Source organism: Emydura macquarii, unplaced genomic scaffold (assembly GCF_026122565.2).
Source record: "Emydura macquarii macquarii isolate MOO-44397 ecotype Brisbane River unplaced genomic scaffold, CSIRO-AGI_Emac_v2 contig_561, whole genome shotgun sequence".
Lineage (NCBI taxonomy): Eukaryota > Metazoa > Chordata > Testudines > Chelidae > Emydura > Emydura macquarii.
Genome location: NW_027130698.1, coordinates 16,787,692 through 16,813,929, shown reverse-complemented (window position 1 = coordinate 16,813,929; position 26,238 = coordinate 16,787,692). Strand labels below are relative to the sequence as shown.

Below are 26,238 nucleotides of genomic sequence, written 5' to 3'. Positions count from 1 at the left end.
GCCTTAGAGTAAAAGTTTCAGGGGCAGGCCCAGAAACGCGTAGAGCTCTGCCTGATGTCTTGGTAGGGGTATCGCGAAGGCGGTGGGCGGTGGAGACCTTGCTGCACCTGGAGGAAAGTGGGTGATCAAAGAAGGGAGGAGACAGGAAGCATTTGCTATAAATGAGGGGTTGGGAGATAAGCCAAAAGGAGCGAGCGCTGGAGTGAAAGCCCCAGCCTGCTGGAGGCAAGAAGGAACTGCCTTTATCAACCCCCAGCCATGAGGAAGTTGATCAATTTCCTTATCAACTGATGATAGCCGTGCCCCCTCCAGCTGGGGCTTGCACACCCTAGGCTGGGTTCTGTAGTCAGATGCTTGAGGGAGAGCATCAGTGACTCTCCGCCTTTCCAGCCTACCGTACCCCTGGCAGGCGGCTGGTTTGTCATGTCAGTGTCTAGTACACAGCGCAGTATAAACAAGGCAGTGAATGAAATGTTCCTTTGTACCGACTTCGCTGGTGCTTTTCATGTAGCCCGTTGTAAAACCAGGAAAATGTCTAGGTGAGTGGATGGACCTCCTGGAATAGCTGGGGGTACACATGCCCCTGGTTGAGAACCACTTGTCTCACCCTCCGAGCCTGCAGTGGTACTGGAGCAGGGCTCTGTTGTCTGCATGGAGGGGGAATGGACATCTAGCAGCATCCTCCTTGTTCCCTCCACCCCGCCCTTGTCTGGCTGGAGAAGGGGTATGGGGCTGAAGTTGCCTCTGTGTTCAAGGCCCCTCGCTCTGTCTTTTGTGGAAACTGGGTCCCAGCTGTTAGTGTTTGACCGAAGTAATTCTCCCTCCCTCCAGGGCGGCCCCTGGCAGTGTGCACTGGCCTGGGACATCAGAAAACCTGGCTTCCAGCCCCTGCTCTGCCACTGCCGTTCTCTGGGACTCTGGGCAGGTCCCTTTGCAGCTCTGTGCCTCAGTTTCCCCCCAGCTTTAACCTCCTAGTTACAGTATTGTGAGACTACTGATGACAAGCTCCGTCGGCGTGTGGTAGTATTGGGATCACCCTGTGTTCTTGCCCTTTTGCCAGCCTGTACGGTCCTTAGGAGCGCAGCTGACATCGTGTCTGATGAAAGCGGGGAGAGGACAATGGCCTTTTAAGTGCCAGTACCAGAGACTGTGCCCGCCACACACCCTGCTTGTTCCCTCACCCAGGCAGATTGGCCAAGTGGTCTTAGCTAGGCCCCGCAAGCCCAGAGGGCTGGATCCTGTTCCCAGTCGTACTGCCGACTCCAAGGGTGGTCCTGGGTCATAGTCAGAGTGTTTAATGCCGGCAGGCACTGCCCAATCACCTAGCCTGCCTCCCTGAAAGAGAGCACAGTCAGTGCCACCGCAGAGCGCCCTCCCGGTCCCACCTCCGGCCCTGGCCCTCCCCACCCAATCTACCATCTCCGGCCCTGGCCCTCCCCACCCAATCTACCATCTCCGGCCCTGGCTCTCCCCACCCAATCTACCACCTCCGGCCCTGGCCCTCCCGGTCCCATCTCTGGCCCTGGACCTCCCCGATGCTACAGAGGCAGGAGCTAAAACAAAACACCCAGGGGACGGTGCGGGGAGCGGGGTCCCTGCCTGACCCTTGCGGGTGGCTGGAAGCCTGAAGTCATGGCACCTCTGTGCCTCAGTTTCCCCTGTGTGAGCAGAGGCGGGGCGGGGGAGGGGGGGTTGCTCGGCTCCCCTTCCCTTGAAGGCGGCTGTCAGAGCCCCCCCCCGCCGGGCGGCAGCAGCTAGTGCCCGGCCACAGACCGACAGACAGACAGCCGGGGAGGGGTGGGACAGACACACGGCTCGCCCCGCCCAGCCCCGCGCTGGGCCGGCTCTGTCCCCTCCCCGGGGCGGGGCGGGGCGGGGGGCGCAGACACTGTGTCCACGGGCGGCCGCCGGTGCAGCCGCAGCCCCCCAGCTCCGTCCCCCGGCCCCGCAGCGCAGCGATGGGGCGGATCGAGTGGGCCATGTGGGCGAACGAGCAGGCGCTGGCGTCCGGGCTCAGTGAGTGGGGCAGGAGCGGGGCTGGGGGGGGGGGTAGGGGCAATTGGGGAGGTGAAGGGAGGGGAGCTGGGGGTCAATGAGGGCTGGGAAGGGGGGGGCTGAGTGGGAGCAATCAGGGGTGAGGGAGCTGGGTGGGGTTATTGGGGGGAGCTGGGGGTGGAGGGGGGCGTTGGGGGGTTAGGGGAGGGGAGCTGGGGGGCTGTGTGGCAGCGATGGGGGGTGAAGAGGGGGCTGGGTGGGGGTGATCGGGGGTGAGGGGGGCTGGGTGGCCGGTAGGGGGTGATGGGGGGGGAGCTGGGGGCTGGGTGGCAGCGATGGGGGATGATGGGGGATGATGGGGGATGAGGGGGCTGGGTGGCAGCGATGGGGGGTGATGGGGGGGGGAGGGGGGCTGGGTGGCAGCGATGGGGGGCTCGGAAGGGGGCTCTGGAGGGAGGAGGGGGGTGAGATGGAGACCAGAGGAGGTGGGATCTGAGGATGAGCGCAGGGAAGGGGAGCTGGGCGTGGGGAGGTGAAGGGAAAGGGAAGGGGAGCCGGGCAGGGGGTGTCGGAGGCTGAGGGCTGGCAGTGGGTAGGGAGCTGGGGGGCGGGGGGATCTAGGGTTTAAGAGAAGGTCCGAAGCGGCTGCCCATCCCCAGGGGTCAGTCCTGTGTGGGGGAGGGAGCCCCTCTGCCCTGGAGACCCCGTCTCCCAGCCCCCCTGCAGTAACAGCCTCAGTGGGCCTGGGCTGGCCCCCACCGTGCTGCAGCTCTTGGCCGCCCCGAAGGGGGCAGGGCCCGGGGCTGAGGTTGAGGAAGTGAAAGACTAAAAAGGAGAAGGAAGCCGCCCGGCTGTTTTTCTTCTCGGCTTCTCTTGCTTAACGCGTTTGCCGCTGGCCCCATAGCATCTGGTAACACAAGGTTCATGAAAACTCCCACTGCCGGGTGGACACGCTGCTTGCGCCACCCACTTCTCGTCTCTAGCGGAACCTGAGCAAACTGGGTTTGTCTGAGGACTTGTTCACGGGAGAGAGTTGCATGGCTTCGTTCCGGTGTCGCTGACGCGCTGCAGCTCTGACCTGAATGCAGGTATCCCAGCGTAAAGGTGCTTGAAACCAGCAGAGCTACTGGGAAATCACGGTACTGGCACGGCATCTTGACACTGGGATAACTGCGTCCACACTTCAAACTCCACCCCAGCCGACACAGGGATATGGTAACGACCCTCAGTGTAGCCAGCCTTGGTCGGACACACCGCGCAGGGCTGAGTCCCTTGGGATGGGTTTGTACAGGTTCATTTGCTTCTGAAGTGTCCTTGAGCTCGGAGGTCATAGTTGGGAATCCTCCGCTATATAAATGAACCAGATCTACCCTGCTGGCACATCAGCCGTTACCCCCCAGCTGTGACTTGCTTAGACCCCGAGAGACGAACCTAACTAGACAAGGTCATCGTTGTCCCACTTAGATGGTTCGGAAACTCACTGAGACGCTTCAGCCAGCTAGCCCAGTTCTGCCTGTGCAGGTGCCGGTGTAGACGTACCTTGTGTCTCCTGCCAGCTCCGTGGCTGGGTCTTCCAGAGCCATGCCAGTTCTGTGCATAAGGGCAGGATTCGGGAGCTGCCCAGCCAGCACCAGCATGAACCTCAACGCTGCAAAGGGCAGTTTATAAACGGGGATATGCAGCACTGCAAAATAAGCCCAGCTTCTGTGACCAGGCGTGTGGGAATTACCTGCCTGGATCAGATGCAGGATCCATCTGGTCTGGTATGCTTCAGACGTGCTTATAACGTTTTAATCCTGACCCCTGCTAGCTGGGTATCCGTGTGCGTTGGCATGCCTCGTTAGCGATCGGTGCCTACTTATTAGTGATGTGTGCATGTCATTATCTGATCTGTGGGCTCTGCAGTGGTAACTGCAAATCACGCGTGCCGAATTGGTTCAAAGAAAGTCAGGCCCCACAGCTTGCAGTGTGGGGCGCTGCGTTTCAGGCTCACAAGCAGGGCCGTGTCTTGGGGAGGGTGGGAAAGGGCAGACGACTGGGCAGGTGCAGATCTCGGGCCAATGAAGGAGGGACACGTTAAGCTGCTGACAGAGCCTTGGACCTTTGGGGCTTTTTTTTGCTTTTTTTCCTGCGTAGATACAAAAAATCCGTTAGTCTAAAAGCCACCAAATCCAGTAACCAGCTCCTGGCAACGGGGCTGTTTTGTTTAATAGAAATAGTTCAGCTGGAAATCTGTCCCTAGAGGGGATGCTGCACTTCAGGTTTGAGTGCCTCTGCTAGGGGTTTGAGAATGTCAAGGCCGCGTTTGGTTTTTTCAAGCAGGGGAAGAATGTGGCGGGCTGTGCAGATCACGTACCAGGAAACAAGGAAGTTTCTTAACTTTGGGCCTGCCTCTGATCCTCCGTTAGACTAAAACCCTCCTCTGTGGCTGGCTCTGTTATTTCAGACCTAATGTGCGGACCCATGTCTAGTCCAGAGGGGGCGCATCAGGGAATAAAGAGCAAGGCAACTTCTGTACGCCCACTTCGCTCCCCGCGCTCTGCCTTGCTGATGATCGATGGCAGGGTGTGCGTCCGTCCGGTGGGAGTGGGGGTTGGCCTTATGAAACAGGAAGGGAAACTGCGAAGTTGGCGTCCCATGTGCACCAGCTGTGCTGGTAAAAAGCAGCTGCTGTCTTGGCTTGACCAGAGCTGCATTCCTGGTCAGGCGGCTGGTGGAGGTGTGACCTTCACAACCGCCTCTGCTGTCTGACCCTGTGAAAATGCCCTGCAATGCTGGCGTGGCCTGGCACATTCAGCTCCCAGCTACAGGGACAGGGCATCCACGTCCTTGCTAGGGCTGGGCAGCCTGGCCGCTGGGGTTCTCTGTTCTGCCGGCGGAGCTGTGCTCTCGCTGTGTGAGCTGGAGGTGACCGCCTTTATGTGCGGGAAAATCCCTCTGCTGGTTCCCAGCCAGGGTTTCTGATTAAGCAGCGAATGCTTCCTCCTCTCCCCGGTGAAGACTCCAGCTGGGTTCAATACAGGGCTCGTGGCAGGCTGGGGCAGGACTTACTCCGGGGCAGGTGCCCATGCGATCTAGTACCGGGTTAGTGGGCTTGGCTCTCGGTGCTGCTGACAATCTGAGGCGCAGTCTGAGAGTCCCTCCGGTGACTGGGGCTGATACCCTCTCAAGGGGCCCTTTCCACTGGTGCGTACGGCTGAGAGCTCCCCATAATTCTCGCCTGGGTTCGTCCTTCGCCCTCCTCTACCGCATCACCCTACCCCTACCTACCGCCGAGCCCATTCGTGTAACTTTCCCACCCCAGGGTGCCCCGTGCAGCCGCGCCTGGGTGCTCTCTACTCTGAGGTTCTTCTGACCTTTAAATCCTTCCTTCGGTTTAGGTGGTCTGGGCGTGATTTCTCCGCTCCGGGGTGGCTAGCCCAAGTGTGCTAGAAACCAGCTTGGATCCTGGTTCCGGCTCTTCCCTCCCAGGGAAAGGTTTTGATTTAAAACAGCCAGGGAAATCTCTGACAGGCTCAGTCTGACGCTGGCTGGGGGAGTCGAGCAGCAGCAGAGGCAGTGTGAGGTTGCACCACGTGTGGGGCGATATTTCTGTAGTGCATGAGAACCTGTGGGGCGGATGGCGAGGCCTGGGATCAGCTAGCGCTGTGGAGGAGAGTAACACGGGGACAGGACCTGTTCTGGGTTCAGATGAGATCAGCTGCTGGGTACCACTAGGGGAGAATGAAGGAACATTCACTCTGGTTTATTAACCGTGTCTCTCTCTTGTCTCTTAGTTCTAGTGACGGGAGGGATTGTGGCGGTAGCCGGTCAGTTCAAGGGCTGGCAGTTTGCGGCTTATGCCATGTATCCTTTTCAAGAAATGCCAGCACCCCGACATCTCGCTGGCGGAGTCTCCGGACGCTGGCTTTTCCTGGCTTTGCTCCCTGAAGCGTTGCTTTAAAAGGGACCCGGTCTCGGGGTTCAGACTGCTGGGAAGTTGAGAGTCAATGGAAAAGCTTTCACAGCTTCACGAAATGGGAATGAAAAGAGATTTTGGTGGGGCGGGGCGAGGATTTCAACTCGCCCCCCAGTACTAGAAACCGAAAAGCAGCAGCTTTGGGCCCCCTGAATTGGAACCAGGAAGTGGAACTTACTGTAAATAGAAAGCGAAACTGACCAGCCTAGTTCCCTGCTTGAAGGCTGGGGAATTACCCACTGGTTAATAATCTTTGGAGTCACCTGCGCTAAAGCGGGGGTGTCCAGTTCTCAGGCTTCAAGGGCAAACTTCTCTCTTCTCTTTCTTCCCTTCCCCCTGCTGGGGTCCGTCAGCTGTTGTTACCCTGTGCCTGTCATTGCTTAGTTGGCCAACCTCATTACAGGCTCTTCCTTGCCTTCCTCGGGAGCATCGGGCGCTGTCCACAGGCTCGGGCAGGATCCTGGAGTCGATGGGCTGATCTGGAATGGCAAGTCCTAGGCTGCAGCAGCCGGCAGCGGAAGCGCCCCAGGGTGGACGCGGCACTCACGGTCCCATCCGGGCAGCGAACGCAGGAGGGTGTCTGAAAAGGGCTTCTCCTGACCTTGTGGGCCGAAACTGGAGCACAGTCTGTGCTGCCCATTGTGGGCTGCCCTGGTTAGGCTGAGTAGACCAAGGGATTTGGGGGCCCGGTGAAGCTTTTTTCCTTAACTGGCTCCTCGTAGAGCGGCTGGGGTCTTCGTCTGCTTGCTGGAGTACCCCAGGGGGAAGCGGAAAAAGGGCTCCACCATGGAGCGATGGTAAGTAATCCCCCACCTTCGCCTCCAGCTGTGGATGGGTGGGGTTTTCTGACAGCCTGGTGCTGCTGCCCCTCCTGGCAATGGCATGGCATATGCTGAACGCTGAGGAAAGGAAATGATGCCTTATGCCGTGGATAACTGACCTGTGGAACTCACTGCAGTGTGATATTAAGGCCAAGAGCTTAGCAGGGTCCTAAAAAAGGAATTTTGACACGGGCAGGCTTGAAAAGAGCAGCTGGGGTTAGATTAGATCAGATAAAACCTGATAAATCCACATGCTTCAGGGCATTAGCCAGCAGCTCCCTGACAAGGGTTAGGAAGGAACTCTCCCCTATGGACAAGGTGGTCTTTAATGCCCGCTATGGAGTGTCTCACACCTTCCTCTGAAGCAGTCGGTGCCGGCAGAAGCCTGGTTATTGGGCGAGCTGGACCTCAGCTCAGATCCAGTCTGGCAGGTGCTATGTTTTTCAGGCCTAGAAGAGCCAAAACTTGCCTCCTGCTCCAGCAGCACAGGTCTCCAGGTTAAACTTCAGGAGACGTGCCGAGCAGTACAGGGGCTATGACACATGGCCGAAGCGCTTTGTTCCGCCTGTAAGCAGCGAGGCGTGTCCATGTCAGTGAAGCCTGGCTGGGCTGGGGTTAAAAGGCCCACAATGCAGCAGTGAAATTCAGCGGTGGAGGGACTCTGCTGGGGTTGTGCGGAGGCCGTTGTGAGGTTGCTGGAGTGGTTTAACTGGGCTCCAGTCTCTGGATCTCACAGCCCTGCAGCCTGGTGTGCAGGGTGCTGACGCCTTTCGTAACAGCAGTGTCCCAGGTCAGCCCAGCCCTGTTCGGTGATCACTGGCGATGGTGTTTCGGGTGGGAGGAGACTTCTGTGCCTGGGTGAGCATGTCCGACCCTGCTCAGGGCAGAGGGAGGGCTGTGAGTGGGGTTGGGGGTGGACGAAGGGGGTGACTGAGGACAGATTGGGGGCGTGTGATTGGGAGCGGAGGGAGGGCCCCATCCTCCGTGGGAATGCCATGCCTTTCTGATCTCCCTTCCCTTTGTGCATGCTCTCCACCCTACCCAGTGGCCAGAAGTACATGACAGCCGTGGTGAAGGTGTTTGGGCCGGTCACTAGGAATTACTACGTCCGGGCCATCCTGCATGCTGCGTAAGTCCGGCGGCTCCCCCGCCCCGCGTGTACGAGTGAGACCTCGGCTGAGGGAGAGCTCCCCGCTTTGTCCCCTTGTCTGATCCCAGAAGCAAACCGCAGCCCAGGGTGTGCTGATGTCAAATCCGCACAGGGCTCAGGTTCGCTGTCCCCATTTCCGAGGTCGATCCGAGTCCACGACTGCTCTTGTCTGCTCCCTTCCAAGACTTTTTTTAAAGCAGGCCCCCCCACCCCACCCCCCATGATCTGGGCCAAAGTTTTCCCTTTCCCCCGCTGTTGTGCAACACAGTGTCTCCCGGTGGGCTGCTGCTCTCCACCCCAGAGGTGGCTGCATCTCAGTGAGGCTGTGCACACCGCATGCGATTTGGGATGTGCGCTGCAAGCCTTCAGAGAGGACGCTGCCCGGGAAGCGTGAGACTCTCTCATTGGTTTGGGGATGGGAAGCCACACGTTGCTCTCCGCAGGGGCTGGTTTTTGTATCCAGCCCTGCCTCCTGCTAGAGGGAAAAGGGCCGGCGTCCTCCCGGCTTTAGTTCCCAGCACGTTTATCTGTGGACAGGCTGCCCAGGAATTCTCCCGGCTCGCGTGCAGGGCTTGGCAGCTGGCTGGCCCCTGGGTTTGGTTCTGAGCCCGTCTGCCAATGGCTGCAGGAGGGAGAGGTCGGGAATGGGCGGCAAACCTTTGGGTGGGGCTTGGCCCCTCATGGCGGACCGGCTCTTTCTGCCTGGCCAGTCGCAGAGAGAACCGGGGATTTGACGCCCCCACCGGAGGAAACGTTTGGTTTCTGCGGAAATGGAAGCTGGGATTCTGTGGCACGCGTCAGAATCCGCAGTGAAAACCACCCCTCCGGGGTGTGACCCACAGACCTGTGCTGCCCCCCGGCCTTACCCACACATCTTTGCTCGTAATTTATCTGGGGGCTTGTCTTAGAAAGGTTTCTGTCGGCGTTAAATCGCTCTCTCTCTCTGTCAGTCTTGCAGTGCCTGCGGGTTTCCTATTGTCCACCATCCTGGGCACCGTGTGTTTGGGGATAGCAAGTGCCATCTATTTACTGGTAAGTGCCCAGGGCCGGCACCTCACCTACCTCGCTAATTGCAGACAATGCCCCTCTGAGGGCTTAGTCCTATATAGCAGGGGCTTGGTGGCGTGAGAGTCTGAGAATGGCGCCAGGCCGCGTCTGGCTTTTTACTCAGCCTGCGTGTTTCATGCCTCGCATCAGCTGTTTGTTTGCTTCTGCTTTAGCCACGGCCAGAGCTGCCAGGACTTTATTTGCTACCCAGCAGAGTGGCCTAGTGGTTAGAGCATTGGGGGGTCAGGGGTTCTGGGTCTGGGAGGCAGTAGAGGCTAGTGATTAGATCAGGGGAACTGAGAAGCCAGGTTCTCGTCCTAGCTGCTTCTCACCCGAACGGTGTGCGCCTCAGTTTCCCCATGAACAAACTGAGGCCAGTCTGTCACGACAGTCCCCCAGACGGGGTTAATTAGTTAGCATATGTGCAGAGCTGGTGGGGCGCCGGGTGGAAGCGGGGGGAAGCAGGCGCTGCAGTACGACCGACCGACCGGTCACACAGCTGCTTTCCTGAGGGCGGCCGGAGACGGTTCCCTGCCAGGCTGTGAGTGCCCACGCGAATGCTGAGCGTCCGGGGTGCAGGTGGGCAGGGGTGCCTGCTGGGTGACGGGGGGCTGGGGGTGGTTTGGGGATAGATGCAGGGAAGGGGATAGCGGGCTGCCTACGTCATCGCTTCTGCCCTGTGTCTGGGGGAGGCCGGGGTAGAGAAAAGGGGGGGGACCGGCTGGGGAAAGGGTGACTCAGCTCTGGGGGGGGCTGTTTTGCAGGCGGCGATTCGCGGCGAGGAGTGGAACCCCATCGAGCAGAAGGCCCCGGAGCGGCCGCAGGTGGGAGGAGGCACCATCAAGCAGCCCCCCACCATGCCCCCGCCCCGGCCGCCCGCGGAAGTGCGCAAGATGCCGCCCTCGGAGGAGACGGGCCACGTCAATCCCGTGCCGGTCACCGTCGAGGCTGAGTAACGCGGCGACCCAGCGCCCGCCCCGGCAGCAGGGAGCCGGGCCCCGAGCACCCGCCATGTGCGGCCTGCAGCCAGGCGCCCCCCCCCCCCCCACTGCCAGCTCTGTATCCTGACGCCCCCCCTCACAGACGCTCCGTCCCGGGGTCCATCCCGCCCCTGGACAGGCAGCTTCCCCCTCCGCTCTGGGCCCCGGTCCAGCCATGGTCTTTCTCAGTCACTGTGCAGGGCCGTGGGCCCACACTGCCCAAGGGAGGGGGGGGGGGCTGTCTCTTGCTGGGCCCCTCCCCTGCATGGGGCATGGCCCAGGGGCTGCACACGCTGAAGGGCATCACGCCATCGTCTCCTTTGGATACTGTAATAAAAACGAGTGAAGCAATCTCTGATCTCACTGCATGGGGGCTGGGGGGGGACGGGGCGGGGCTCTGGCCGGCGGCCCCCCCCCAGGCCTCGCATTTTCCTCCCTGCCATGCTGTTCTGCCGGTGCTGAGATGCCCCATCCCTCTCCATTACCAGGGCAGCCCCCTACGGCCCTCGGGTGCCAGCCGCTCTCGGCCGGGTTGCAGCGCGGGGGGGCGAGGTCTCCACGGCGAAGCGAGGATGCTGAATGATGCGATCACGTGCTACCCCCCCCTTGGCTCGCTTGGGCTGTGTGTGTGTGTGTGTGTGTGTGTGTGTGTGTCGGGGGGGGACAGCTGCCACCCTCTAGCTGCTGGGGGAAGCCTGTGTCTACAGGATGCGCTGGTGGGGCACTTTGCCCAGACCGTTTCCCCTGCGCTCATGCTCCCTGCCCCACGGGGAAGGGGGGGGGGGCGCGCTGTGAGCCCCTCTCAGGTGGCTCTGAGGCGGCTCACCCGGCTGTGGGGGCAGAAACCGCCCAGGCCCATGGCGGGTGGAGAAGGTGGCCGGGCAGAAGGGACGCTGTCCTGTGGCCATTGCTCCTTGGAGCCAGTGCTGTCCCCCCTCTGATGGCTGCTTGATGGGGGTCCGGGGGGGGGGGGGGGGCGGTTGGGAGGCAGGGGGTTGGGTTAGAGTTGCCCTGGCAGAGGGGGCTACAGTGCAGCTGCTGTTATGGGGGGGGGGCATAAAACAGACAGCAGGCTGGGCAGAGCAGAACACGGCCCACCCCGGATGCTGCGGTCCAAGAGCCGGGGGGGGGGGGGGGGGGGGGTGTCCTTCCTCAGCCACCTGCCAGGAGAGCGCCGGGGGCAGCTGGGCTTCTCCTGCGGCCTGGGTGGGGGGGGGGGGTCACAGGCAGGGTGAACTGGGGGCCGCGGTGTGAGGCGCTGGGCTGGAGGGGGTGCTGTGAGCTTGCTGCTGCCAGACAGCCAGGGCAGGGGAGCCCGGCGGGGGAGATGCAGTGAAGGGGGCGGCTGGGTGGGCAGGCACTGGGGTTCCCCCATCCCAAGTGGGTCTGGGGGGGGTGGGTGGGGTGCTGTGAGCCCATGGACCACAAGATGCGGTTAGCAGCCGCATGGGGCTAGTGTCTGCAGGGGCATGACCGGCTGGGCCCGGCTTGCTGCTGCCAGGCGGGGGCACTGACTGGCTGGCTGTACTCATGTGGGGCTGGGTTGGCAGTGGGGTGGGGGGGCAGTGGATCTCTCCCCCTCCCGCAGCCCCTGCTTGGCTCAGCACGGGTGTCCTGAAGGCGACCAGCACCAGCCGGGCCGGGTTTCCTTTGCTCATCCCGCAAGGCAGCGTGCGCCGCCTGCCACGGTGCCAGCCTCAACTCAGGGCCCGGGACGTGCCTCACCCCAGCTGCCCCCTCCCTGACCGCGCCACGGCCGTGCAGGGCTGGCCTGGCCTGGCCACCTCGCCCTGGCGGCTGGTTTTCCCCATGTGCGTTGCTGCAGTTGCCTCGCTGGGTCTGGCATCGTGGGGGCTGCAGGCCTGAGCCGTGCGGTGACAGAACCGTGGGCAAATGAGTTACTGCAAAAAATCGGTTCGGCATGGCAGGGTGGGCCCGGGTGCTGCACACGGGAGCAAAGACGCCGGCCACAGTGTGGCCCCGGGGCTGATGCAGCCGGAGCAGCCAAACCAAGCCGTGCCCCCGCTGGCCACGGCAGCTGTGGGGCTGTGTGCTGCACGGGTGGCCAGGGTCTGTCTGTCAGGCCCGGCGCTGCTGCCACCCTGCACGCTTCCCGAGCCGGCACGCGCGGGCTGGGCCTGGTGGTGAGCGTCCAGCGGGGCGCGGCGCCTGCTGCTGGCGGGGTCTGCTGGTGACACAAAAAAAGCCACAAAGGGGGAGTGGCGTGGTTGGGTTGGGTGGCGTGCGAGCGAGGCAGGCCAGGAGGAAGCGAGCGGGGGCTTGGCCAGGAGCACCCCGGAATCAGGAGGGGTCATTGCTGGGCCCGGGCCGGCTCCAGGGGGCTGGTCTCGGGCGCTGCTGACCCCCGGGGCACTGCTGACGGCCAGCCTGACCCAGAAGCCAGCTGGGCTTTCCGGCGCGAATAGCCCAGGGACCAATGCACCGTTTTGCCCCCTACACCGTCGCCCAGGGTGTGGCCTCGCCCGTCCTTGCACGCGTGCAGTCCCGAATTAGGCCTGCTTGCCGGCACACGGTGCCAGGCCCGCTCCTGGCCTTGTTCGTCAGGCACGCCCCGTGGGGGTGCAGTTCTTTGGGGGGGGGGGGGGGGGGGGACCTCAGTAGCTCCGTCCGGCTGGTCTGAGCCATCTCACCTTTCCCATCTCCTTCCTCCTCATCCTCACAGGTTGTGGCAGCAGGTCACTGCTCACAGTGGGAGGGGATTTGCTAGCCCCTTCCAACCCCCCCCCGCCATTACACCAGCTGGTCCCCAGCTCACCCCAACCCTAACCGGCGCCCTCCCGCTCTCTGGCAATGCCAGGGCAGCACAAGGCTTGTCTGTCGCTGGCCAAGCGCCCTACGGGGCAGTGGGCGGCTCTGCGCCCGACAGTGCTGCGGCCACATCCCCTCCCATGCTCGCACGGGGGGCAGAGCAGGGCTGCGTGGGCCAGCCCCACACCAGGCGCCTATGCCAGGAGAGAGGCATACAGAGGGCAGCATCTTACCCAATGGCTGTTCCTCACGTGGGAGATGAGTTTGGCGGGGGGGGGTGTTACATGGGCCATGGGGGGGGGTACAGGTGTGGCCCCCCCCATCTCACAGCCCTATTGCATCATGCTGGTACGCAGCCAAAGCATCACCGCTCTCAGGTGTGGTAACAGACACGGCTGAGCCCTGGATACTTTCCATAGGGAAATAAAACTTTATTTGCTGGCATCTCCCCAGCCGTCCACACCAGAGGAATTCCAGCCCAGGAACAACAGAGGCGGCAAACAAAGCAGCCACTTCGAATCCAGGCAATATCACATCGCATGGCTTCACGTCAGCACAATAAATAACAATGGCGCGGCATAAATAATAATAATAATAATTAGGGATGATCACGCACACAAAACCGGAGTCACAAAAGGACCCATGGAAGGTAAATAAATAGCTTTCCCACAGTAACCGGGTAGCATGCACGGCTGGCCCGAAGGAGCGGATGCCCCAGCCGCTTTCAAAAGCAACACCAGCGGCTGTGGCAAAGGAAACGGCCCTGTGGGTACCGGAGGGTGTGTGTTCTCGGCTCCTTGTGCTGTGGGACCTGAGTCTCCGGGCGGCCACTCGCTTGGCTCGTTACGAGCCGTGCCCCACAGGGAGCGTTTGTTTTTAACACGGGTGTGTTGGTGCTCACGAGGGACGTTAATCGCTGCCAGGGCCAGTGGCCTCCCACCCAGCTTGGCCAGAGGTGAGACACGTCCCTCTGGGGCAGAATCGCCGGCATCTCACTGCCACACCATTGCCTCCTCGAGGTAACACGCGCACCTACAGTTCTGGGGACAGCCTCGCCCAGCAAATAGAAATAAATAAATAACTAATAAATACACAGAACAAATCAGCTGAGGGGCACACATCACAGCTGGCTGGCTCCAACCCCAGCTGGGCCGGACGCAGCCTTATAATAGCCCACCGTTTCCCGCACTGAAATGCCAAAGAGGCTGGGCATGCCCAGGGCCCAGGCAAAACGGGCTCTGATCACCCCATGGCGCAGCTCGCTGGCCAGCCAACGCGCCTGGGTCCGAGAGGCAAGGACATGCAAGTCCCCTGCACAGAAAGCACTTTAAGGCTGCAAAGCGAAGCAAAGTGCGGCAAAGACACGGCTGGTCCGACAACCAGCACACGCTGCTTCCCCGAGGGGCAGAGCTCAGGATCTGGAGGCAGCCCCATCTGTGCCAGTGCTTCGCTGTGCAGCTTTTATGGCCGGGTTTTCTGTGTGGAATTTCATGTTTTGCTTTGGTTTTTTTTTTAAAAGGAAAAATATAGAAACGAAGAAGAGCCCCGGCCTGTGCTTTGCTAGAGAGCACCCGGAGGCAGTGCCCGGTGCAATCAGCAAGGTGGGAGCTCTCCCCTGTCTCCATATGGACCCCCCACCTGCTGTCTAACTACCATGGTGAAGAAAGCAGGGCATGCTAGCCATGAGATCTGTAATTAAACACAAGATCCTGTGGCTAATGCTAGCTGCTTTAGAGGAAGGAATACCCTCCCCCTCTTCTCCCTAAAGATGCACCTAATTGTGCAAAACTCTAGCAAGGAAGAAATTCCTTCCTGACCCCTTTAGCTGGCAGTCAGCTGGTGCCCTGAAGCATGGGGATTCACGGCCCTTTTCATTGCATTCTTCACCTTGCAAAGCACCTGCAGCACAACACGGCAGCTGAGGGTTTGGATTTCAGGCCCCCACCAGGTGGCAGACTGAAATCCAAAACCTAGGCCAGCTGGCTGGCTGGGTGCTTCGTGGGGGTTGTCTCGCCAAGGACAGGGCAATGGTTCCATGGGGCCTACAATTAAAAATAAATAATAAGTGCTTTAAAACAAACATACTGGTCGTGTGACACAGTCACACTACGGGTCTGGGGTTAACGTGCTGGAACCCAACTGGCTCCACGGGAGCGCAGCTGCTCCAGCGACAGCACGTGCCTCACGGGCTCAGCCGCTGGACCTGGGGAGGACACAGGTGCAGCCGACGGGCACCTTGATGTAGTCCAGCTCGAAGGTGAACGTCCCCGGACTGGGGTTGTGCGGGCACGGCTTGCGGCGCAGCACCATCATGGTCTGGTGCATGGGCACGGAGTTGAGCGAGGACGTCTCCCGGCCCGTCTTGACGTCGATGCAGCCCCTGCAGAGGCACTCGGCGAAGGCCAGCTTCTGCGGGTAGCGGTTCTCGTCCGCGTTGATGCTGCAGGAGGGGAGAAGGGGCAGGTTACGCTTTGTGGATGGCCAAGTTAATGCAACCCTCCCTGGCTGCCCTGCGGCGCTCTCAGCTCAGCGGGTGCCTTGACGGGGCACCAGCAGCTTGAAATACCCCGGGGGGGGGGGGGGGGGTCACAGGAAACACTCACACTCCAGCCCCATTGAGTTCAGCGAGAGCTGCGGGTGCCCAGCCCTGATCCGATCCAAGCTGGTGAATGTTTCCAAGCTTCGCCAGCTGGTCAGCGAGGGGAAGGATGGACCAGTGGTTAGGGCCCTAGCCGAAGGCTTGGGAGATCTGGGCTCCATTCCCTGCTCTGCCACAGACTTCCTGCCTGCCCTTGGGCAAGTCACTTAGCTTCTCAGGGCCTCACCTGTACAGTGGGGCTAATATCTCACAGGGGTGCGGGAGGACAAATATGTGAGAGGCTCTGGGACCCGGGGCCATGGCAGTACCTCCAATAGCTAGCCCCACTCTTGCTCCTAGCACACTGCTGCAATGTCTGGGCTCTATTTAAGCCAAGGGAACATTGTCAATGAGCATTTGAGGACTCAGTTTCCCCGTCTGTGAAATGGGGACAGTAATACTTGGTGCTCAGGGCTGGAAGGGAGCGACTAGTTAGTGATGCAGCAGTGCTAAGCCCCAGGAGAGAGGCGCAGGCTTGCCCTGGGCTGCAGGGGTTGGACGAGGGGTAAGCAATCAAGAGGTCTGCACGTTCGCTAATGGCTGGGATTCTCTTGCAGACAATGAGCAGGTGGAAGAATTTGCTCCAGCACCTCAACGGGCTTTTTCTCTCAGAGATCCTCTGCGTGTCTCTCGCTGAACCAAGGGGTTCCCCTGCCGCCCCGGGGAGAACACAGCGCAGTCATCCCTTAGCACCTTTCAGCTCGGGGGTGTGTGTGTGTGTGTCGGGGTGTGTGTTGCAGCTTTGTGCTCCTGTTCTGTGTGGGTGAGGGCTCACAGCTCCTGTTCTACAGAGGGAACCCCCCCTGCCCCCATTATCCTGGCTCCCTACCGGGGATCGGCATACAGATCAGCCGTGTCTTCGAAGGCCAAGGACCGGTGTGGGACAGCCATGCTCAGATGGCAGCTGCTGCGTTCATGGGGCTGGGCGCACGTTAGCGAGGGACAGCTATTGCCAGGGGACACTGAGGCACAGCCAGGTGAAGAGGTTTGCCCACGGTCAGGCCTCAGAGGCCCAGGCGAGCCGGGAGCTTAGCTCACTAGGCCGCGCTGCCCCCACTTGAAAGCCTGCCAGGCAGGGAATGCGGCCAGGTATCATTTCTAAAGTGTCCCCGCCCTGCAAACCCCGCCCGGGGGGAGAGGGGGGGCATGCCTACCGGTATCTCCAGGGAGAGAGGGAACGCTCGTTGGGCTCGCTGTGCAGGGCGGCCTGGAGCTGCAGAGCCGGGCAGCCATCGAGCTGGCGCTTGCGGCGCTGGCCTTCCTCCTGCTGCAGCTTTTCCAGGTGCGGCACCAGCTGCACGGAGGTGTAGCGCTCCCAGTGCATGGTCCTGCTCAAAAAGCGGGTGGGCGGCTCCCCGGCCTGCAGCTCCGCCTGGCTGAAGCAGTGGTGGTGGTGATGGCGGGCCTTGGTGCCAGCTGTCAGCAAGAGCAGGAGGGCGCAGAACAACCCCTGATGGACAGAAGGGGGTTAAGTGCCTGCAGACGAGCAATGGAAACACGGCTTTCCCGCCGGGGGACCCTCCTGCCACAGCCCGGGGGGGGCGCCTGGAGAATGCCACCCCACTGCCATCATCACAGCATCCCCGGGCAGCACGGCCCCAGCCCCGCAGAACCAGCACAGCTGCCGTTACCCTGATCTGCGTCAGCATCTGCACACACAGCCACCGCACGGCCAGTGCCTACCCCCCACGCCGGCACAATCACAGTGTGTGTGTGTGTGTGTGTGTGTGTGCGCGCGCGCACAGGTACACACCCCCCCAGGCACACAAACACAGCCTATAACTGTACTCACACACCGTGTATATATATATATGTATGCACACATGCACACGCACATCTGTGTACCCACACATCCCTACACAGTGTGTGTATATATATATGTATGTATGCACACATGCACACGCACATCTGTGTACCCACACATCCCTACACAGTGTGTACATATGTACGCGCACACACATCTATGTACCCACACAGCTCTACGCAAACTAGCACACACACACACACAAACACACATCTGTGTAGCCACACATAGTGTGTATATATGTATGTGCACACACACACATCTATGTACCCACACAGCTCTACAGTGTGTGTGTGTATATATATACACACATACAGAGCACATCTATGTACCCACAGTTTTACACAGTGTGTATATATCTACACACACACACACACACACGCAGACACAGCGCAGCCATGTACCCACCCAGCGCTACACAGACACACAGTGTGCGCACCGACAGCTCCACCATCCCCGCTTCCCTCCCGACCCCCTTTGCCACTCAGCCGTCCCTGCCCCGGCTCTCCCGCAGCGTGCCAGGAGCGCACCGGTGCCAAGCCAGCCCGGCTGGGCGCTGCGCTGCCCTGGGCTCGTCCCCTGGCAGCGAGGCAGCCGCCTTACCATGCTGGCGGAGTCCATGGCGGAGCGGGAAGCGCAAGCGGCTCGGAGCAGGCTGCTGGAGCGCGGCTGTGGGCTGTCGGACTGGCTGCGCCTGCCCTCAGGGACGCGAGCTGAACTGACAGGTGTTCTCTGGCCAGGTCTCTCGCTGCCCGGGGTTTATATACTGGGCTGGCCAGGTGATGTACACACACCTGGAAACTCCAAACCCTGCGCTGCTCTTCCTCCTCCCAGGCAGGATACTTCCTCCTGCGCCGGGGCAGCTCATGGACTGCATTTGTTCCTTGATTCTGCAATCTGTTAATCATTGGCCCAGCACTTTAGGGAGAGGTGGCCCTGGGGAGCAGCTGGTGTGTGTGGGTGTGTGTGTGGGTGTGTGTGTCCGTCCTTTTTTACAGGCTCTCACCACACTGCTCTGCCCCACACCTGGCACTTTCACCACCCTCTGGAGCCTGAGCCAGGGCCCACGTGTTTGATTCTGGAGGCAGGGGGTGGGGGAAGATACACGCTGCTGAGCTTCCAGGGGCCCCCGTGGCTTTGGCGACTAGCTGCCCGACGCCCCGCGGGGCCGGGTGCCCAGAGCAGAGGGGCCTGGCTTAGTGTGGGGGCGGTTGCCTGCCTGGGAACCAGCCACAGGGATGAGATGACGCAGGCTCGGCTCACGGGGCTCCGCAGAGAGACCAGCCCGTGGGGAGGGCGGGCCTGCATGGCTCATGCCCCCCCACTGGCATTAAAAAGCCAGCACTCGTGCCTTCGTATGTCCCTTTGTCACCCTGGCACAGCTCTCGCAGATGCCTGGTCGGCGTCAGGTTTGGCAGAGGCAGCCAGGCCGCTAACGACGATGTAGGACCTTCAAAGCGCCGCACAGGGCAAGTGCCATGACCTCCAGTTGACAGCGGGGGAAACTGAGGCACCGAGGAGTGACTTGGCCAAGGGCACCTGGCGAGTCAGTGGCAGAGACTAAGAAGCTGTCAAGGTCCGGGACACACACACACAAAGACCTAAATGTGCCAGAAGCGTCAAACCCCTACGGGACTGGCAGCCCCTGAAGCTCATGGGTCTGCGGCTGGGCATTTACAGGCCTGGCAGCTGGAGGCACTGGAAAGCGAGGGGGGGGGGGGGGGATTGATGTGCCCCACTGCAGGAAGTGGGTCAAGCAAACAGCCGCAGCAACGTGGCCGGGGCCTGCCCCAAAGGTAGAATAGGCCCCACCCCTTCCTTCCAGCCCCCGGCTCTGCCAAGATGCCGCTCTGGCCACGTGGCACAGGGGGAGTTGGCCACGTCTCACCTGGCCGCTCTCCTGCCTCCCCCGGCTCAGGTGCAGCACCCAGAGAGATGGGGCGCGAGCCCCCAGAGCGGCCTTGGAAGGGTTAACGTGCCGTGAGCCCCGGTTCCCTGGAAACCGGCTTTACCAGGCGCGGCTGGCAGCCGGCTACCCTGCGCCGGCGTCATTTGCTCACCACGGCTTGTCACATGCGGCCGCCCACTTGGCCCTGCACGGAGGGAAAACCCCCACGTGGCTCTGCAGCGCGCTGGGGCCAGGGAAAACCCCCCCACGCAGCAACTGCAGCTCGCTGGGACTGGCCCGGACGTCGCCGAGGGCTGAGAGGAAAGCTGGCCTGGAGCCTCGCTCAGCGGCTGCACCCAGGCCTGCGAGAACCGGCGTGGGTGACGGGGCGGGCCTGGGCCACCCTACCGTGACCCCGCCGAGGAGAGCGGGGCTGGGCAAGCGGCCTTCCCGGGCACCAGCCCAGCGCTGGAAGAAGCAGGTGGGAGGGGCGCAGTCCCGTGGCCCTGGGGCTCGCCGGAGCGCTCTGCACGCCGCTGGCTCCTGCGCCGTCCCTGCGGGCTGCAATGCAGCTCAGTGCATCACCCCACACCGCGCTTGGCCTCCCCTCCTGGCAGCAGCAGCTCCTGGCTCCAAGCGGGGGGATGATGATGGGGGCAGGGCGTGCTAGCCCTTCTGTCCATCACCGCCGATGGCACACGCTGTGGGGCAAAGCCTGCGGCTTCGTCTGCACCCCTCGCTCCCCGCTCGCTGCGTCTGTACAACTTCCCTTATTCCCGGGCCAGCCACCCCATTGCCAGCCTCCAAGCGGGGCCGAGATGCAGCCCCCGGGGCGGGAGAAGTTGCCCGGCTTCTGCTGCAAAGCACGGCCCGGGCCTGCGGGGCTACAGCTCCATGGGGCCCCTGACGGCTGGTCCCTCGCCAGCTTCCCCTTCGTTCCCGTCCGTGATGAGGACTCATCAAGCTGCCCTCTGAGCAGCTGAGACCCCTACGTGCGCCCCCCGGGCCCCCGACAGCTGCCTGTGCTTGCCAGACAGCGTCACAGAGGCGTCTCCCCTCGGCCAACGCGGCGCACGGGGGTGAACGGGTGAGGGCAGCACGCCCGATAATCCCAGGGCCCCCCGTGTGGGAGACAAGCAGCGACTGGCCCCGGCCCACGCTGCAGTGGTCCTGAGCAAATCAGAGCGAGCCGGAGGTCGGGGGCCCCCTTGCATCAGAGCGGGCCATGATGTCAGGGCCGCTGCGTAACGCCGCGCATTCCTCGGGGGCCGCTGAAGCAAGGCGAGAAGTCCCGCGTTGGGTAAGACGGGGAAGGGCTGACGGGTCACACCTTCCCCCCCAGTGCCCATGGGAAAGGCCATCCCCTCCCTCCCCTGGGGGGGTGCTTTCGAGCAAGGCTGCAGCAGCGGGCACTGAGGGGCCAGGGCCCCACCGGCTTCGGATCCGCCAGAGCAGACGTTAAAGCATCAGTCCCGTCCCCCCCCCCCCCCCCCGGTACCTCCCCCCACTCCTTCAGGGCCAGGGGCAGACACACCTCCGGAGTCACGGGGCCCAGCCCTGCCACCAGGCTGAGCGCAGGCATGCAAGGAAAGCTGCACGGAAAGAATGCTAAGCTCGCCTTTGAGGCGGCCGCTAGCCCAGGGACTTCCTGGCTGACATGCCCGGGCAGAGGAGGCAGGAGCCGAGCGAGTTGGATGTCAAACGCGGCCTGAAGGGGCTCGGGGGTGGAGATCAGGGACTTTTGTGGGCAGGGGAACGGGGGCTGAGACTGGGCTCTTCCCTAACGGAGGAGCAAAGGTTTTCTATGGCTTGCTACTGAAGAAGAACAGGGACGCGCCTTTTGCACAACCCGCAGCTGACTGGCCGGGGGATGGCACGGTGGGGGCTGCTCCTGGAAGCGGTGCAGGCCCTCGCTGGATTCACAGTCCCCTGGCTGGACGGGTGCAATTTAGACAAGGCCTAACCCTGCCCCCAGGGCTGCCCCCCTAGGTGAGCACGGAGCGAGACCCGGCAACGGGCTGGCTCCTGTAATCGGCAGAGGCATTTCAGGCCTAGCATCAATAGGCTCCAGCTGCTCAGATGAGTTGCCCCGGGGTGCAAGAAGGGGGCCCAGGGTTTGCTGCCCCCCCGCTCTCCGAGCCTTGCTCTGAAATGCCAGGCAGCAAAGGGCCCCTGTCCGGCCCAGGACTAAGACTCCCCCTAACCCCACCGTTAGCTTGGATTTCTTAAGGCCATTCAATATGAGCGGGGGGAGAGGGAGTGACTGCAGCCCTGGCGTTCCCGCTGGTCAGGGAGCTCTGTGCCCGGGAAGACCCTTTGCTCACCTAGCGTTATCGGCAGGCGCACAGAATCACGCTGACTCTGGAGAAACTGCGACAAAAGGGACCCTTGAGCTGGTCGCCTTATCCATGGGATGGGCTGGAAGTCACGCCTCAGACCAGCGAGCCAGGCCTTCGCCAGGGGACAGGCCTGAGGAGACAGGCAGGGGAGACTCAGTGAAAACGAGCACCCTGAAACCCGCAGGCTGCGCACCGGCAGGGGCCAGAGCAGAGAGCTGCATAGCAGCCATTTCACGGAGCAACGCTGGAGTGCGGCTTTACCAGGCCTTTCCTTGGGACTCTCCAGCCAAAGTAGCGACAGGGCAGCCAGCTCGCACCAGTAAAATAATCGGGACCCATGGGGGTACGTGGCAGGACCCGGAGCTCCCAGCTGCTGTGGGCAGTGGGAGGACCCGGCCCTCCCTGGCAGCGTGGGAGGGGGGATCTGGGACTCCCTGGGAGCTTGTAATTGCGGGGTGCCTGCAGCGGGTGGGAGCTCCAGGTCTCCCCGTGGCATCTGGGAATGGAATTTTTACCGGAATACCGGGACAAACGATGCGCCGGTCGTACATGGATGGGGACGCGGGACAAAGGGTTAAATATCAGGACAGTCCTGATGTTATGGGGACGGCTGCTCACCCTAAATAGCGATCCAGCTCAGGCCACCGGCCTGCTCCGTTTTTTGCTAGGAGCGGGCAGGTTTTGTACCTGGCTCCTTTTTAGCCAGCAGGTTCATGACTTTTAAACAAGTGGCCCGTGGAGACAGGTCACAGCTGACTGAAGCCAGACTGCTACCGGCCGGCCGGCCAGGTCTCGGCAGCTCACCTCTGTCAGAAGTATGCACTCCCTCCCCTCGGTTAGGAAAGTCCAAGCAGCGCAGTGCTGCTGGCAGTTTAAGAATGTGGCCTGCCAGCGCTGGCTGAAGACACAGGGACAGTTTCAGACCCACCAGCCCCCTGCTATTTCCAGCCTTGTACATCATTCCCTGCCCCCCTCGGGAACGCGCGCCCCTCGCCGGGGTTTAGTCCAGGGGCTCTAACAGCCGAGATACCCGCTCAACAAACCAGGCCGCCTCTTTTCAGCAAGGTCCACTTTTCTTTTGTTGGCCTTCAAACAGCAAGACAAAGGTCTAGGCTGTATCTGGCAGTGAGCAGAATAAATCTAAGAGCAGCCAGTCACACCCGAGCCGCCAGCGTATCTTGGGACGAGGCCCTTTGGCCAAGGAACAATTTCCTTTCCCCCCCCCCCACTCCGTCCCCAAAGTGCCTTCCCAAACTCTCTCACCGAGAACCTTTTTTCATGGGCGAGGGAAGGAGGGAAAAGTAGGAGCTGATTCCAGGAGGCTGGGTCCCCTCCGCCCCCTGCTATGACCATACGCAGTTGTCACGAATACAAGTACTGTGCAGCAGGTGGAAGCGGCAGAGAGGCAGGAGACTCCTGCGTCCCAGCTGCAGGGCTATCCAGCTATTGAATGATTTCTCCTGGACCATATGCTCTCCCCGGAGCACTGGCTGTGCACTGCTGAGCGATTGATCACTCTCACCTCCCCCATGAAAGCTGGGTATCTCTGTACCACTATGGCCTGGGCTTTAAAGGCCCCTGCCCGGGCAGGGATACACTCACCATTTGACTTGCCCTTAGATCATCTTATCTCATCAGCAGGAGTCGTCGTTTTCTGGGATTAAAAAACATCAGAATTCTCTGATAAAAAGCCATACAAATCCGTGTTTGCCCCAGGATTAAAATGAAACCTGGAGCTTTAGATTCCCCAGGCACAATTTATATATAGGTGTCAGCAGAACACAATGTTTTATTGATGTGCACTAGCCTCCATTATCCGTATTAACCGAACCGCCAGGGGCTGACAGCGGAGGGGCGTGGGCTGTCAGCCCTGGGTGGCTGGGGCTTGAGTGGTCAGAGCGGAGCGGGTGGGGCTGACGGCCTGAGCCCTGCCACGGTCAGACCTGGGCGGTTGGTGGTTCAGTTAATACGGAGAGCCGGATAATGGAGGCTCGGATAAATGGGGTTCTAGTGTACATGTTTTTATTGTTTCAGACAATGTGAAAACTGAAGATTCCCTGTAAAAATGCAAATTCTACGATTTTCTGTGGCAAACTGATAACTAGGATCCCTGCACATCACTAGAAGTAGTGGTGGCTTCTCCCTCTTGGGTCGTCTTTCACCCCTTCCGTGAGAGTGCAGAAAACACTGACTATGCGAAGTCCGTGAGATCAAGTTAGCTCTCAAAGCAATACACCAGGGTCAGGAGAGGAAGCATCATCTGGTGGTTAACGTACTGCTTAAGCACCAGGAGTTCTGGGATCCACTCAAGGCTTGGCCACTGATTTGCTGCATGAACTTGGGAATGTCACTTAGTGCCCGTGCCTCAGTTTCCCCATCTGAAAAATGGGGACAGTGCCGCCTCCCTGTCTGACGGGAGTTCTGCAAGGGTTAAACAATACACCTGGCCTTCAATGGAAGTTCTGGCTGGAGCCCATGTTTATAAGGCACTACACGTGCCTCAAGAAGCAGATGTAGCACACAAGGCGTGAAAGCACTCGTGCGTTAATGCTAACATTAAACAGCAGCGCGGTCGTGACGTGAGCTCACATTCAAACAAGTCCGAGCAGCAGCAATGCCAGTGTTGGAGGATTAAATGGCTCCGTCACCTGACCACACTCTATTATGCCGGGAAGTCAACTTGACTGATGAGCTTTTGGGACAGAGAGAAGAAATATCCAAACAGAGGAGGGCAGGTGCCAGAGACCACGCTGAGGGGCACAGACTGGGATGCTGAAGAGAACAAAATAGATAGGAAAAACTGTTTATCAAAATACTTTATTTCAGGGAGACCCCTCAAAAAAAGACCCTCCTCAGACAGACATCCCAACAATACCTTTGCTCTTTTTTTTTTTTTGCCTTTTTTTTTTTAAATCAACTAAAACAATCTGATGCTTAAAATAAAAGACAGGTCATATTTCCCAATCAGACTTTAGTCAAGAATATATATATATTTGTTTTGTTCCTGGGGGAGAGGGGGCGTTTGGGGGGGAGGGGGGGGAAAGAAGATGATGTTGCCAGTAGTTCACAGCGGTTTTCGGTTCTCTCGTTACACAGTATATAGAACTGCATTGCTGAAGACACTCAACACACAGCAAGGCTAACTAGAAGAATACAACTTATGGCTAGCAAAGAGGGGAGGGCAGGGCAGAGAAAGAGAGAGAAAGTGAAAGTATCCGACAGGGCTGGAATTTGGAATCCTCTGTGCATAATTTACAGGGAAAACGTGGTGCTGTGGGGGCCTCCATCTCGGTCTGTCTTGCATGGCTGATGCAGAGAGGGGATTATCCCCAGACTCCACTGTAGAGGTTAGGAGCCAGAGTGAGTCGTCTTGGTTGTGGGATTTTTCAGCTGACAAACTTTTTTTTTGTTTTTTTAATTTTTAAAAAGAATTGCAGCCTAAATCAGACAGAACTGCAAAATCCAGAGCGGCCGCTTTTACACTATTTATAAAAACATGGAAGAGTCTCTAATCCAGGTGGAGACAGAGCTCTGCACACAATGGACTATACTTTCCCAGGGATTTTGGCCCGTTTACGAGCAATGGCATCTTCCACGGCTTTCAGCTGTTTCAGGAGCTCTTCCCGCCGTGACAGCGTGCTGGACTTGCCCGATTTCACACTCGCAGCTGTTGGGCCTGGCTCGGTTGCTTTGCCTGGTACGCTTGTGACTTTGCTGGAACTCTTGGACTGGGGCGACAGCTGGCGTTTCCTAGAGGGTGGGGAAGAGAGAAAGCCACAAAGCGGTGAGAGGGGATTGGTGCGTGACACAGGGGTGCTCTCCCACTCATTCACACAGAGCTCTGAGATCAAGTGGTTTTTCTAACAGCCGCAGGAGTTAAATAGCACTTGCAGAAACATGAATGAAGCAATCAGGTCTTGTCTGGAGGAAGCTGCCTCACTGCTTTAAAGGTCGGTTGAAATGGGTTTTAGGACTCAAGACCTCAGCGTGGCAAGCCAGCTGAAGAGTAACTGAGCAATGGGGGCATTTAAACCCACTAGCCTCATTCATCTTCCTGCAGTAGCAACCCAGAGTTGTAGGTCAGGGCACAGGCACACAGAAGGCATGGTCCCTTCCCCAACGAGTTTACAAGCTACTTTGAGAGATGAGAGAACAAATGACTGCCTCAAACAAAAGGGGGGAGGAGGGAGGGGAAGATCACATGGTTAAATACTGCACAGCTTTATGGCTTGAAAGAATCCTAGTGCTGAACAACTCAGCTGCCTGATCTAGCCCTCGACAGGGCCTGGCTTTTGCCAGCATCCCAGCACAGGTGGATTTCAAAGAGACGAGTCACACTCTCGCTGTTCTCGCTTTATGAGGTTAAACTCCTTCCACAGCACTCCACCTCCCTTGCTGCTCCCTGCTCGGTGCCACAAAAGTCCGGAGGAAAGCCCCTGCCATTAGGTAACGCAGTGATGACAGACAGAAGCCAGGAAATGCTGTCACACGCCCCTGGTGTGCAGGTATTGCAGAAGAGTGTGTGTAGTCCTCTGAATTGCACAACGTGCATGTGACTGCAGTGCCCAAGCGCAGCGGGTCACAGGGCCAGGGAGCAATTGGAGCCTCACCTCGCTCTGTCTGTCAGCTGTTACGTGGGCTCACACTAGTGCCACTTGGACCGATCCGTGACCCTTTGTGTAGCTGAATCTGAGGGCAGCATGTCAGATGGGTGGTGAGAATCAATAGCCCACGTCAGAGACACAGCTTGGTACTCCTTTTCCTTCAGCTGAGCAACTCCTCACGTGAAGCCCTTTGGTACTGCTCACTGAGGCAGGGGCAGGCTGCTTTACCGTGAACTGAAAAGCAT

General features: G+C 60.0%; 3 protein-coding genes across 7 annotated transcripts in view; 1 reads left to right on the top strand and 2 right to left on the bottom strand.

The window, feature by feature from the left end:
• The first annotated feature begins 1,818 nt into the window (after nucleotides 1-1,818).
• Nucleotides 1,819-10,471, top strand: CYBA (cytochrome b-245 alpha chain). Its single transcript, XM_067539978.1, has 6 exons — nucleotides 1,819-2,016; nucleotides 5,772-5,841; nucleotides 6,676-6,750; nucleotides 7,820-7,903; nucleotides 8,875-8,956; nucleotides 9,736-10,471. Exons 1-6 carry the CDS (start codon nucleotides 1,959-1,961, stop codon nucleotides 9,925-9,927), a joined length of 561 nt encoding a protein of 186 aa, XP_067396079.1. The 5' UTR covers nucleotides 1,819-1,958; the 3' UTR covers nucleotides 9,928-10,471.
• Nucleotides 10,472-14,910: 4,439 nt separating this feature from the next.
• Nucleotides 14,911-17,783, bottom strand: IL17C (interleukin 17C). Its single transcript, XM_067539977.1, has 3 exons — nucleotides 17,766-17,783; nucleotides 16,513-16,808; nucleotides 14,911-15,160 (listed from the first exon to the last, which is right to left on the bottom strand). The coding sequence occupies exons 1-3, from the start codon at nucleotides 17,781-17,783 to the stop codon at nucleotides 14,911-14,913; spliced, it is 564 nt and encodes a 187-aa protein (XP_067396078.1).
• A 6,404-nt stretch (nucleotides 17,784-24,187) lies between these two features.
• ZC3H18 (zinc finger CCCH-type containing 18) overlaps nucleotides 24,188-26,238 on the bottom strand; it is a 56,682-nt gene continuing 54,631 nt past the window's right edge. For all 5 annotated transcript variants that reach the window (XM_067540226.1, XM_067540227.1, XM_067540228.1 and 2 more), the window contains one exon: nucleotides 24,188-25,139. In XM_067540226.1, coding sequence (XP_067396327.1) covers nucleotides 24,935-25,139 — 205 coding nt within the window. In that variant the 3' untranslated portion in view covers nucleotides 24,188-24,934. The remainder of the gene's footprint in view (nucleotides 25,140-26,238) is intronic.

Bases quoted from the DNA above. Each gene is read 5' to 3' on its own strand.
- CYBA (XM_067539978.1), top strand. From the start codon at position 1,959: ATGGGGCGGATCGAGTGGGCCATGTGGGCGAACGAGCAGGCGCTGGCG. The intron at 2,017-5,771 runs GTGAGTGGGGCA...CTTGTCTCTTAG, and splicing joins GGCGCTGGCGTCCGGGCTCA to TTCTAGTGACGGGAGGGATT. The intron at 5,842-6,675 runs GTATCCTTTTCA...GGCTCCTCGTAG, and splicing joins CAGTTTGCGGCTTATGCCAT to AGCGGCTGGGGTCTTCGTCT.
- IL17C (XM_067539977.1), bottom strand. The intron at 15,161-16,512 runs GTAGGCATGCCC...CCCCTCCTGCAG, and splicing joins CTCTCTCCCTGGAGATACCG to CATCAACGCGGACGAGAACC.